Here is a 12,157-nt window from a genome sequence, read left to right on the forward strand (position 1 = left end):
CCTTAAAAGCATCAGTGTCCAAAGGATGATAGCAATTTATGAATCATTTACATGTTAAGTGGTTGTTCACCATTAGTCACTATCTTGAAAAAGACAGCGGCAGTTCCAATAACTAGTAGTAACGCAACTCACAATTTTCTAGCGTCATATTTAGCCAAGTGTACCCAAATTCTTTGTGTTAGTTACTATGTAACAAAACATGAAAATATAATTTGTCTGTAGCAATGAAGTTAATGGGATAGGCATTGAAAGAAAAGACCGAGAAGAAAGAGAGGCAGAGTAGACAAGAATTTGCTTTGGAATATTTGGGTTCTTACACAGACGATTTTCAACACATTCTCATTAGGAATTCTTAGGTAAATGTTAAGCATGTGTTTCATGTCCATCCAAAATCTCTTCTGAAGGAAGAACAATCTTTTCAGCCATAGAAAAGATGTAAGCAAGGAAAAAATTAAAGTCAAAATAAAGCTGTTACTTCTTGATTTATGAGTTAGAACAAGTTTCATTCCAGCAAAACTTGTATCTTAGCACTCTCACAACACAAGAGTGACACTGCAATATCTTTATATGACAACAGCTTGAAGTAGTCGGAAACATATCATGATGTCCAAAGGTATTGGAGGTTGAATTTCATTTCCATCCAGGCGAAGGTATCGGAGGCGAGGGATGTTGCCATAAAAACCATAGTCTTCTGCTATGGCAATTGAGACTGGGCATATCTGAGTACCATTGACACCTGAAAATGTAGATCAACATGTTAGGTCATTTCCACCAGAAAGGTTCATGAAGATAAAATTCATATAGAAAACAAATAAATCAGGCTTCTACTGATATGGGAGACACTTGCTCTTATCAGAGTTGGAAATGTCAAATTAATAATTAACCGCTTTTTTGATCAAACCGAAAGACATCTTAACATAATGTAATCTAGATCAGCAAATCACATATTTAAAGTGCTGCAATTAATAAACAAAGTCACTAGATGCATAATTTTACCTTGGACAGAGAGTAAACTAATGACAACTACTGGGTAACTATTCATTGAGAAATAGCTCTCTGCCCTCAGAGCGAGCAGAACAAGGTTAATGCTAAGGGATTTTGAACAACTTCCTGCAATAACAGTACATTAATTTTAGCTGATAATACTCCCCAATGAAGATTTTGCATTCAAAATGATAAAAGTATTGAATCAGAAAAGCTTTTCATATAGTGTCTGTAACTTTTAACATCTGTACTTTCCTGTTCTCTCAAATTCTTCAGTACAGTTGTTTTTAATTGCAAGAATATAACTTGTGCAATGGGATATTTTTCTTCCTAATCTGAAAGCCAACAAGTTCTTAACATTCTTTATAAACCACACATAGCTTGTTTCAGTTCAGATAAAATTTGAAGCTATGGCTTAAATCATTACCCATTTTCATAATGATTGAATAGATTGGGTTCTTTACATTGTCTCCCTTAAGTTATATCTGGACTCTCACTTGGCTAAAATGCTTCTCATATTTCATCTTCAACTGTTGAATAACGAGGCTGCCGCTGCCCTATTTCAGCCTCAAAATGGCCTTATTCTAGAAAACATTGCAGTGGTGATTTTTATCAAAGATGTCAAATTCCTTTTACCAAAATATGGTATTTAGTGATTGGTCTGACTGCTTGAGGATCTTGTTGGCCCCAGACCTGCAAAAAGTGGTTGAGTGGAGAATGTGTGTGTAATAGATTTTTTTTAAGCATAGGTATTTTAGCAGCCCAGAAATAGGAAAAGAAAAGCTTTCTGCCGAAATTTTTCTCCCCTTATATTTAGTAATAATAATATGCACACATCTTTTGATTACAATCCCCAAACTGGTTAAATGTTATGATGAAACCACCCCCCCTTTTTTCCCCCAAAAGAAAAAAAAAAACCCTATTTTGAAAAACTGCCCAGATGTTTGCAACATCTTGGAAATAGACTTTGTCATGGAAACTGGACAAATACATCCAGTTGGCCAGGGCCTAAAACTTCTGTCATATCCATTATATTAAAATGTCTTTGCCTATGTTGTGAAATTTGATTAATGTTTGTAAAGCATTTGATATTCTTGGAAGAAACAAGCTACAACTTATTTTTATGTGTGAAGCTACGAAGCAGGAAGCTTGACAGTGAGGTTTCATTATGAAAGCAGTTATTAAAAGTTTTACAAGTGAATCAACACTATGTCACAGAAACTATTTGCCTTTTCAAGTCAACACTACTGTCCTTAGGAGACAAGATGGCTTTTAAGTGTGTTCTAATTCTCTGTGTTCTCTGACCTAGAAACTCTCCCACTGCACTAATTTTCACTGGGTTAATTACTCCAACCTTGAAATGAGGCAGCAGTTATCTAACCACAGGCCACCTATGAAGAAGTTATTTCCTGATGATGTGTGGTATGAAGAGGTTTGGTTTTTCATTGTTCTCTTCCCGTGAAGGGTAAATCCTACCCAAACTATCAGAGGAGTAAAAGCCTCTCTCTCTCTTCTTCTCTTGCAATCTTGTTCATGGGTATATTGCTGAATTTTGCTTAAGCAGGAGGGACAGGGCAATCCATCTACACGGCTACAATTCATCCTACCTAAACTGATTCATGTAGGGGGTACGTGTCAGTCCAAGTAAATCATTTCAACTCTGTTCGTAAATTCTGGAGAGAGATGAACACTTCCAAAAGGTGATTCACAGTTGCTTAAGATGGGATGATTTTCCCTCTGCAATTGTGTATCTCTTTCCATTAATTGAGTAGGTGGTCTGTATGACTAAGCCAAACCAGATACAAAAATCTAGCATGGTTAATGCAAATAAGATGAATTCCACCTATTGTCAACAGTATTGTTAAGTGGTGTGATATGAGATATATGATACGGTGTAATGAGACTTTGGAGTGGCTGTAGGGGAAAAATGCAGAAGAGGTTGTCATTAATGGCTAATATAGTATGCCTGTTGAAGAACCACAGAAGATCCTGTTTTTTTTCCAGTAACACTCATAATTTAGAAACATTCAGAAAGTAAGTTGATCTAGAAGACAGATGTGTTCTGACATATATGAGTGTGAGGGTACTCCTGTTCTATTCTTGTAACCTCTAACTGTATTCACTATAGTCCAGCTCGAATAGTTGGACTCCCTATCTCCTTCTCACACAAGATTTAACTGCTGCAGCTGTGAATCAGTCTGGAAAGCTGTACTTTTCTGGGCTCTTCCAGCAAAGAAACCGGTACCAGCAATAGCACTGGGTTCTGACAATAAGTCAGGATCTGTAACTTCAACCATTTCTTTCCAAATATCCTATAATGGATTCTGATAGACTGGCTTTGCTACTTGGCCCAAGGATTTCTCCATTTCTCTACACATGGGATAATATTAGCACAGAGGAGCTGTCTCAATCTCCTGGTGTTCCTCTCGGGCAACTTTCACTCTCTTTTATGGCTCCTTTGATAGCACTGTAATACCACCTGCTTGCCCTCGCTCACTCACTACATTATTGTTTCATGCCTTCTCCTTTTACTTCCTCTAACACTCCCTTTTCCATCATTTGACATCTCTCCAGAGCCTTGCATGTGTATCTCATGAATAAATATGTAAACATGTGTGTTTTAATATGCCATGGAACAAGTCTGGTGTGTATCAGTTGTAGCCATAATTAGCTTTATGTTTATTTTGCTTCCAACTTTCAAGTACTTTTTCTCCTCTGTGCACTGAGATCCTTGGGGAAGGGGCCACAGGTGAAATCCTGGTTCCACTGAGACCAATAATGAGGCTATCATTGACTTCACTGGGCTTCAGGATATTGCCTTGTATCTTCATAAGTGGTCTCTGGAGAAATAAGGCCTTGGACTTATGTGAAAAACTGATGTTATACAATAACATACCATAAAAAGTAGGCAAATAGTATTTGCATAGAAATTTTAATGACTGAGCTCTTGCAATGCCAGCAGTGTAACCATGAACCAACAAGAGAAACTAAAGCAGAAATTGGCAGGTGTGCCGGGGTATCTGAGAATTAATATTACAAAAAGGGTTTGTACTGCACAAGTAAAAGTAAACTTTCAGGACTATTCTTTTGTGGAGAAACCACATCCAGGCTTTTACAGTTATTCTTCTTTCAAATCTTTTACTTTGGTTATCTTAAAATAATGACTAGTCATCAACTTCCTGGGTTTAAGAAGACAAAAACAGTCTGCAGAATTAATGCCATATCTTATTACTCCTACCAGGTGGAATTACATTCCTTGTTTGAGATCCTAAAGTCCTTTTGAGATATCATCTATTAGTGCAGTGTCTCATGAAGACTATGTTGTTATCCCCTACCTCTTGAACAATTATGTTATGTGGTAGAATGTGATTTACATAATACCTGTATTTCATTTAAGGTGTCAAATTTCAGTTTAATTTTATTTTTTTACTTTATGTGTAGTTACTAAGAATAAAAACTTTTTTTTTTTTGTAAATTAAGAGCAGTGTTGTACTGAAGTTAGTAATGCATTTTGAAAAATGGTAAAGGCATTAAGGAATAGAAAGCTTGTGGAAAACTATTGTGATTTAGGCTCATGGGTACCCATGTGTCACTGGAAAATGGGACTTGAGTTTGCATATACTACACAGGTTGATTTTGATGTTTTTAAACTTTTTTAAACTTATTTAGGCAAGGAAGATAATTTGGCAGCTCTTTAAAAACTACCTAGATACAAAAAATTTCTTAAACTGGACAGGTTACATTCCATTGATTTCAATTTAGTGTCCACTTAAAGTGACAAGAGACAAAGTCTGCACCTGAGGCCCTGCAGTGAAGCAATTAAAGTAATCCCCTTGTAACCAGGGGCCGATGAAATATGTTCAGTAACAACATATGTAATAATCTCTAACTCTAATTAACTGTTAGATTTCTCATAGGCTACTTAAATATATGCCAGCTGTACAAAATTGATTTTTCTTTACAAAGTTTCATACACTTGTTTGGCAAAATGCAGTCAATTGACCTAAATTATTAATAGGTATCTTCCTTTGATATGCCCTTATAAAAGACAATACAGTGTCGCAAACTACAGTGTCATAAACTACAGTGACACAAAGCAAAAGTAAGGAACCATTTGTTCAATTAAATCACCATGAAAGGAAGACAAATATAGAGACTCGGTTACCTTCTGTGCAGTGATAAATAGAAAGTCATCACTTCGATTGTGGCTTTTGACATGAAACAAAGGATCTAAAGTCTATAGGACTTACTGAGCAGATACTTTACCCAGTGTCCCTAACCACCACATCCCCACTGTACCTGGATGAATCTGGAGGCAGTGCTAGAAGCAGAGCTATGACATGACAACGGGCTTCTGTTGTCTTGGGTGCAAAACTTTGCCTCATTTAAACAAAGGACATAAACCTTTGTAGGACGAAGCTTCCACAAAGTCAGTGAAAAGATTTTTTCATGAAGACTAAACCCAAGTGTCAGCATTTTGTGCACAGTAAGCAAAAGATGGAGAGGGTATTCAAGCCTGAAATATTCAATATCCACATTCTAATTAGTCATATTTGAAATAGATTGTGTTAACTACAGCGAACATTTCGTCCTGCTTTAAGGCTGCCTCACCTTAAACTTCTACTGCATAATTTAGGTGGGCAGAGAGATATTCAGCAGAACTGAGCATGCAGCAATTCTGTTAGTTTAGTGAAGTCCCTAAGGTACTCAGGAACTTTGAAAATCTAACAGTCATACAGATGTGGATTGAATATTCTAACTTACACCCACTTTTTTTATTGTTGTTTCTTGCTTACTTACTCCTAGACTTTCTGTGAGAAACTTAAATTTGTTCCCACAAAATGGTTACTGGCATGTATATAGTGAAATGTGAATGCACAAATTCTCTTTAATCCACTCATATTTCTGATCTGCTTGCAAAGTGTTTTTTCTGTATGCATATGAACATTTTTCACATGATATTACTTCCATGCACATATTTGGTTGTCATACTTTAGACCTGACTTGAAAACTGGCCTTTGGGAGGTCCTCTTGCTCATCTCTCTATAATCTACAGCATATTTTCAATCTCTTTATTTTAAAGGGCATTTTTTGTAGTTAAATAGACATTTTAAAGTAATTATATCTTGGTAGGATCCCACACTGACAATACACACTTACTTTTGATTCTGTTGTGATCAAGGTGAAGGTGCTCGAGATGAGCATTGATCGGTGGAATTTTAGTGAGCTGGTTGTGAGACAGCTGTAGATCTAGAATAGATGAAACATTAAACCCATTTGGGGGAATACCATCATCGGATAATTTATTGTAGTTCAGCCTAAGGAAAGTCACTTTGGGTATTGCACTGAAGTAGTTTTCTGGTATCACTTCAATGGAGTTGTTGTCCAAAAAAAGCTGCAGTGTGTTAGCTGGAATGCTTAAAGGCATTTTCTTGAGCGAATTTTTTGCTATGTTGAGTTGCATAAGATTGTTGAGCCCCTGGAAGGTGTTGCTTTGAAGAGCGCTGTCCAACAGACTGTTCTGGTGCAGATCTAACATAGTAAGGTTTTCCAAGTTGCTGAAGACTCCTTCTGGGATTCTGGAGATCTTATTTCTAGCCAGTCTCAGCTGTTCCAGTCCCACTGGTAATGGGGCAGGCACCTCTTCCAATTCATTATCTTCAAGGAATAAGTAAAGCAGCTTTTTCAGCTTGCTCAGCACACCACTCTCAATGCCACTGTTGGTGATCTTATTCTTGTTCAGATTTATCCATCTCAGATGAGTGGCATTCACAAAAGGCTTCTCTGAAACTGTTTCAATTAGATTGTTCTGAAGATAGAGGTACCAAATTCTTGCTGGGATTGCAGGTATTTCTTTAAGTCCTTTGTTATCACAGTATAATGCATTGGGGAAACTAGGAGGACAAAAGCACTCTCGTGGACACTCAAAAGTGTAGTGAGACCAATGCTCAGGATCCAGTTCATCATAAACTTGTCTCACAGTTCGAGTCCACACACAATTGACCAAGAATAAGAGCAAAAGGCTTGTATAGACTTTTAGAGTCATTGTTTGCCTTGGAAGGGGAGAAAAACAATTAGCTGTCTCTCAACAGAACTCTCTAACAGCATATTAGATTAACAAAGCAGTATTACATAGAAAATAACATTTCCTTTATAAAGCCAAATTCTGTCCTCTGTGGTATTACCTATGACATGTTTAGGAGAAATTGAACAGTAACATAAGAAGCCTAAACAATTCAGTGCTATATGTTGAAGAACTTTTTCCTGATTCAACTTAGACTCCACATTGGCTACCAGTTTAACTGATGTTCATGCAAGCGTCATACCTAAGAAACTGAAAACACAGATCATTTTTTCTGACATTCTATCAGTGCTTCTTATAAATTAGTTTAAGTTTTCCTGTACAGAGCTATAAACTACTTTATATAATGTACCATCTTCAGTAAAACTATCAATACCATGATGATATAAATTCTATTGTACCTAGTGTTCCTCTTTTTAAAATTAATCATACTCTTTTTTCTGTTTTTCCTCTCTCTTAAATTATAATGGCATCTGGATCAGATTTTCCAGGGTCTTTTCTCCTCACAGAGAAGTGAAAGATCAAAGAGTGTTTTAACAGCTGTTTGTTGGGCATGTTCTTAAAAAGCTTGGAGGGAATATGTTTGAGTAATCCATTCCCCTCCCACATTCACTCTCACATATCAAAAATTATGAATTTCCCTCTCTAAAGCAAAGAGCCAAAACAAATGCCTGATCTAAATGACACAAAAAGTAAGTCCTCAACAAATTATATCATATACACTCATGCATCTTGTATCTATTTTACCTACTTATTTGCTTTGTTTAACTTCTTCCACCATTAAACAATGAACAAAATCATCAATGATAATCTACTCCAAAAGGAAATATTTGTGTAGCACAGAAACACTGTTTCACAAACTCTGCTGTCTTGCTTGCTTTCTGATGAAGATTAGCGAGCATTTTGCAATGCAGAGGCAAGAGACTGATAGTTGAACTTTCTGGTCAAAATTAGGAGGTTAGTTTTGGCAAAAATCGTATTTAAATAAAAAGAAAATTCTCTCATATGGTTAATGCACCAGTAAGGTTAAGTGCTCTATTAAGTTGCTGCATATGCTATGTAGTCATTTCATAGTTATCAACATTGTTATTAGCAGTAACAAGTGCAGTATCCTACAGATCTTCCAGCCTGAGAAACTGCTATCTGGAAGCATTCCAAAAAAGGACAAATAAAATATTTCTAAAGAATAACATCTCTAATTTACACAGTGAAATGGCACCTCCTCACTGTGCAAATATTCATAACCTTAATAACGTTTTTAAAAAGAAATATAAAGTCATTTACCTTGTTAGTCAAGTTCCTGGAGCTATCTGAAGCCAGTTAGAAATCACTGTAAATTCACAGCCTTTGGTTGCTAACCACTGTGTTTGCTTCCTGTCCTCCCAAGAATTAATAGCACATAAAACTTGAAGTACACGCTAGTATTCCCAGATGTATTACCATACACACCTTATTAGCTATTGTTTCTAATTTGACATTGCTTCAGAGCTTGGGCTTACCTCAGCTTTCTTGGATCTTCTTCTCTTTCTATTGGTCACTGTTGTTAGACTGTAATAGCTTGAGTCAGGCTACAAGCCGTGTTCTATGAATACAGCCTAATATATACGCATCAGTGGCTACAGCTTTTAACCCCTAAAATAACTAAGGCACCTCAGCACCTAGGCAGAAAAAGACAGGAAATCCTGACTTTCATATCAAGCAGCCACACCGCTGAAGACATTGGATTTTTACTTTTTAGCAGATGAGAGGGACTGGTCTAGATAAAACAGGTAACACAAAATGTACCTTTATTGAAAATTTTTGTCGGAAGATACTTTACACGCAAACCTCGCTTACATCATAATTCATTCTCATAATACCTGAGCTGGCCACAAAGAATTAAAAACAGTGCCATCTGTTTCTCCGGAAATAGTTTATTTGATTTTTATCAAATGCAGATGCTGCCATGCTATTTAAAGGCATAATTCTTGATTAGGAGAAGAAGATAGAAAAAGCATTTGCTAAGAATTTTTTAATAACATATTTTCATTTCTTTAAAGATTAAACCATACCTCTTCCTTTTTGTTCAGAGAGATATTTACATATATTTCTACAAAGCTATCATACTCTCCAGTGCCTCCTGCAGTGAAGTCTGTTTTTAATTATCAAGGCACCAATTAATTATCTTGTTTTATCACTGATCTAAAGAAAACTCTTTCCAGACAACTCGCTATGCAAGACATAGACACATATTTCTCACATTAAGTATTTTGGAGGATTTTTGTTTTCTTTTTCAGTCCAAACTTAAAGTAACAACTTAATACCAGGAAAACTAGCCACGTTCAAAGCCAGAACAATGGCACAAGTATTTTAAGGAAAATGTTAATGAAAAATGCTGAAAATATAAAATATATCCTGGTACCTTTTATGAGTTTTAAAATTCATTTATACAATTATTTTAATTGAGCTTCATCTAATTTATTTTGACAATAAAAACTCTTACAACTTATTTCATATGTTTAATACTTTGCTTCCTAAACTAAGAATGTCTCAAAAGAAGTTTAGAAGTAGAGTAGACAAAAAGATAAGTAATCAAAAAAAGGAAAGCAATCCTTTAGTACATGGGCAGCTTCCACTGACTTCAGCAAGGTTAATGTTAAATAAATGTCATAAATTTTTTTTCAGAAGTATATCTTTGTACCACCTTGTTTTTTGTTTAGGAAAAAATACATCCTTACTACCAGTAATTTTACATGGCTTAAGTATGTACTTAGAAATAAATCAAGTGCTTAAGTGTTTCACTCTGCTAGAACTCCAGACAATTCAACAACTCCTAGCGATTATGAGGACTTGCTTATTAAGCCAGGTATAAAAGTGATTCCTTCATGCATACTAAGCTGAATATTTCAAAAGTTTAAACTAGATGAAATTAATTTACATTTACACCTACAAATACAGGTTCTAGCTTTAAGCAGATGTACTAATTATAAGCACAAAAATTAGATGTAATGTATTAACCTTCTCATTATGAGTGTCACTTTGGACATCTAGGCCTTAAAACATTTCCTTTGACCTCCCCCAGCAGACATGGTACCACACATTAATGAGGAGGAGGTTTGTCAGCTGGAGTCCACGGAAGAGAGGTGGGGAGAGGCAGAGGCACCGCTCTATGATGGTTAAGACAGTTGTGTGTTCAGTTGTGAGTGATTTACGGAGGCTTCACCGTGAAAAGCGCGTCTATGATTCTTGTAAAAGCCAGGCAGTGAAACGTAAAACTGGTTTGCATTTGTGCCAAATCTTCACAGGGTGTGTGGAGAGGATATGGAGGCACTGAGGTCTGTTCGCCATTAAAGAACGAGCTAAGACCTTCATGAGTGTTATACTCAAGGGCTTAAAATGGTGGGTTCTGGTGGCAGATTTCTGTTGTGACACACTTAAATGCGAGTTGCCAGATGTTGCACATTTAACAAAAAAGGAAAGATTGATTTAACTTATGCTTCATGGGGGTCTGAATTTTCCCTTTAACCTGCTAATCATGTACAGATGTTCATTATGTTATCACAGAAGTCACTGGCAGAGGGACTTGCTGGCTACCTTCTTACAGGCAGTGGGTCTATTTGTATGAATTACTGTTCAGCAAGGGAGAGGCACATCACAGTCTGCCCTTTGTGGGTTTGGAGGTCAGGTATTTGATATTTTTCAAATACATACACTGCCATGACATTCAAAGAAACAGTTCTTCACTAGGAGAAGAAAACAGCAAAAACAGTTGCTAAGACTTTCTGAATAACATGATTTTTCATTTCTTCTAATGCAAACGAAGAGCAGAAAAAAATGACAAGACACGTCCTCAAAATCAGGAAGAACGAGTGTGATGACTGTAATATGTATTCTCACATGCACTCAAAAATTTTGGGGAGATCTCTGCAGGAACAAGTGTCTGCTTGGGTGCCCAAGCAGACTCTGCAGAAAGACCTGCTTTCCATGAAACCTTCAAGTTTACACACATATTCTCAGTCATGCATTTGTTTTGTTCAGTCCTCCATCATCTGATGTCACTATTTATTATTTAAAGGGTGCAATATATGGTGATAAATTTTTACAGGCTAATAAAAGACAACTGCCAAGATTTTTAAAAATGACTAATGGTTTGGGAGGCTTTTTGTTTTGAGTATCCAACCTGAGACACTTTCTAGGGCCTCATATTCAGTAAGAGGGGGCTAAGAATTTTGTGTTAATGAAGTAATTTTTAACTTGTGAAGTTGAGCAATCAAAGGCAAATATCAGTGAAACACAAACTGCTCCTGAGATCATGAACAGTCTCCCAAAAAGTAACCTCATGCAAGGTATTTGCCTGACAATAAAAGGAAGTGTAAAAAATATTACAATAAAAATACTGTGCGTGCCCACTCTGTGAATTTTTGAGACCTTTTAAAAGATACTGTTGGGACTAGTCTAGTCTGAGGAAGAAGGCTCAAGCTATTACAGGATGTTTGCTCCATATGTCTCCTGGCAATCCACATTGTTAATCAATGTAATAAGAGAATCTATAAATTAAAAAATCAAAAAGTGAGGAGCACCATCAACCGCAGAGGGTGGTAATGTCTCCTTGAGCAGAGTGATGTGTATGCTTGAGACTAGAACAGCCCACAAGCTGGAGAAAGTCTAGAATGGCTAAAAAGATAGACTAGAAAGACCCATTGGGAGGAGATACGGACAACTGGGAGTGCTGTAAGAGCTGTTGTTCTTTTTCAGCATCAAAGTTGCTGACAGTGAAAAAATGCATTGCTTTCCTTCAGTAATGGCTGCCATATGTCTCAGATTTAATATGAATCAAGGTCTGTTAAACATCAAGCATGTGTATAGTTCACCACCAGCAAACCCAGGAGCATACTGCAAACAGCTAATTCACTGGCCATGTGGATTTCTCCATTTAGCAAAGGCTGCAATCCGATGCGCCTAATTTGTGTACTACTTTATTAAATGCTAGGTGTCTTGCTCAAAGGACGATCAGTTTATCTGAAATGTGCTCTTAAATTCCCTTCATGATGACTAGAGAAAAGGTGATGCTTCAAAACCTGAAGAAGAGACTGAGTCCAGTTTATGTGCCCT

The 12,157-nt window shown here is 36.6% G+C and overlaps 1 protein-coding gene across 1 annotated transcript; it reads right to left on the minus strand.

Annotated features, from left to right (window-relative positions):
• Nucleotides 1-206: 206 nt before the first annotated feature.
• KERA (keratocan) lies at nucleotides 207-8,625 on the minus strand. The gene is made up of 4 exons (XM_010287428.1): nucleotides 8,566-8,625; nucleotides 8,351-8,445; nucleotides 6,145-7,037; nucleotides 207-736 (listed from the first exon to the last, which is right to left on the minus strand). Exons 3-4 carry the CDS (start codon nucleotides 7,028-7,030, stop codon nucleotides 564-566), a joined length of 1,059 nt encoding a protein of 352 aa, XP_010285730.1. The 5' UTR covers nucleotides 7,031-7,037; nucleotides 8,351-8,445; nucleotides 8,566-8,625; the 3' UTR covers nucleotides 207-563.
• Nucleotides 8,626-12,157: the final 3,532 nt, after the last annotated feature.

Source organism: Phaethon lepturus, unplaced genomic scaffold, assembly GCF_000687285.1.
Source record: "Phaethon lepturus isolate BGI_N335 unplaced genomic scaffold, ASM68728v1 scaffold10165, whole genome shotgun sequence".
NCBI classification, from domain to species: Eukaryota; Metazoa; Chordata; class Aves; order Phaethontiformes; family Phaethontidae; genus Phaethon; species Phaethon lepturus.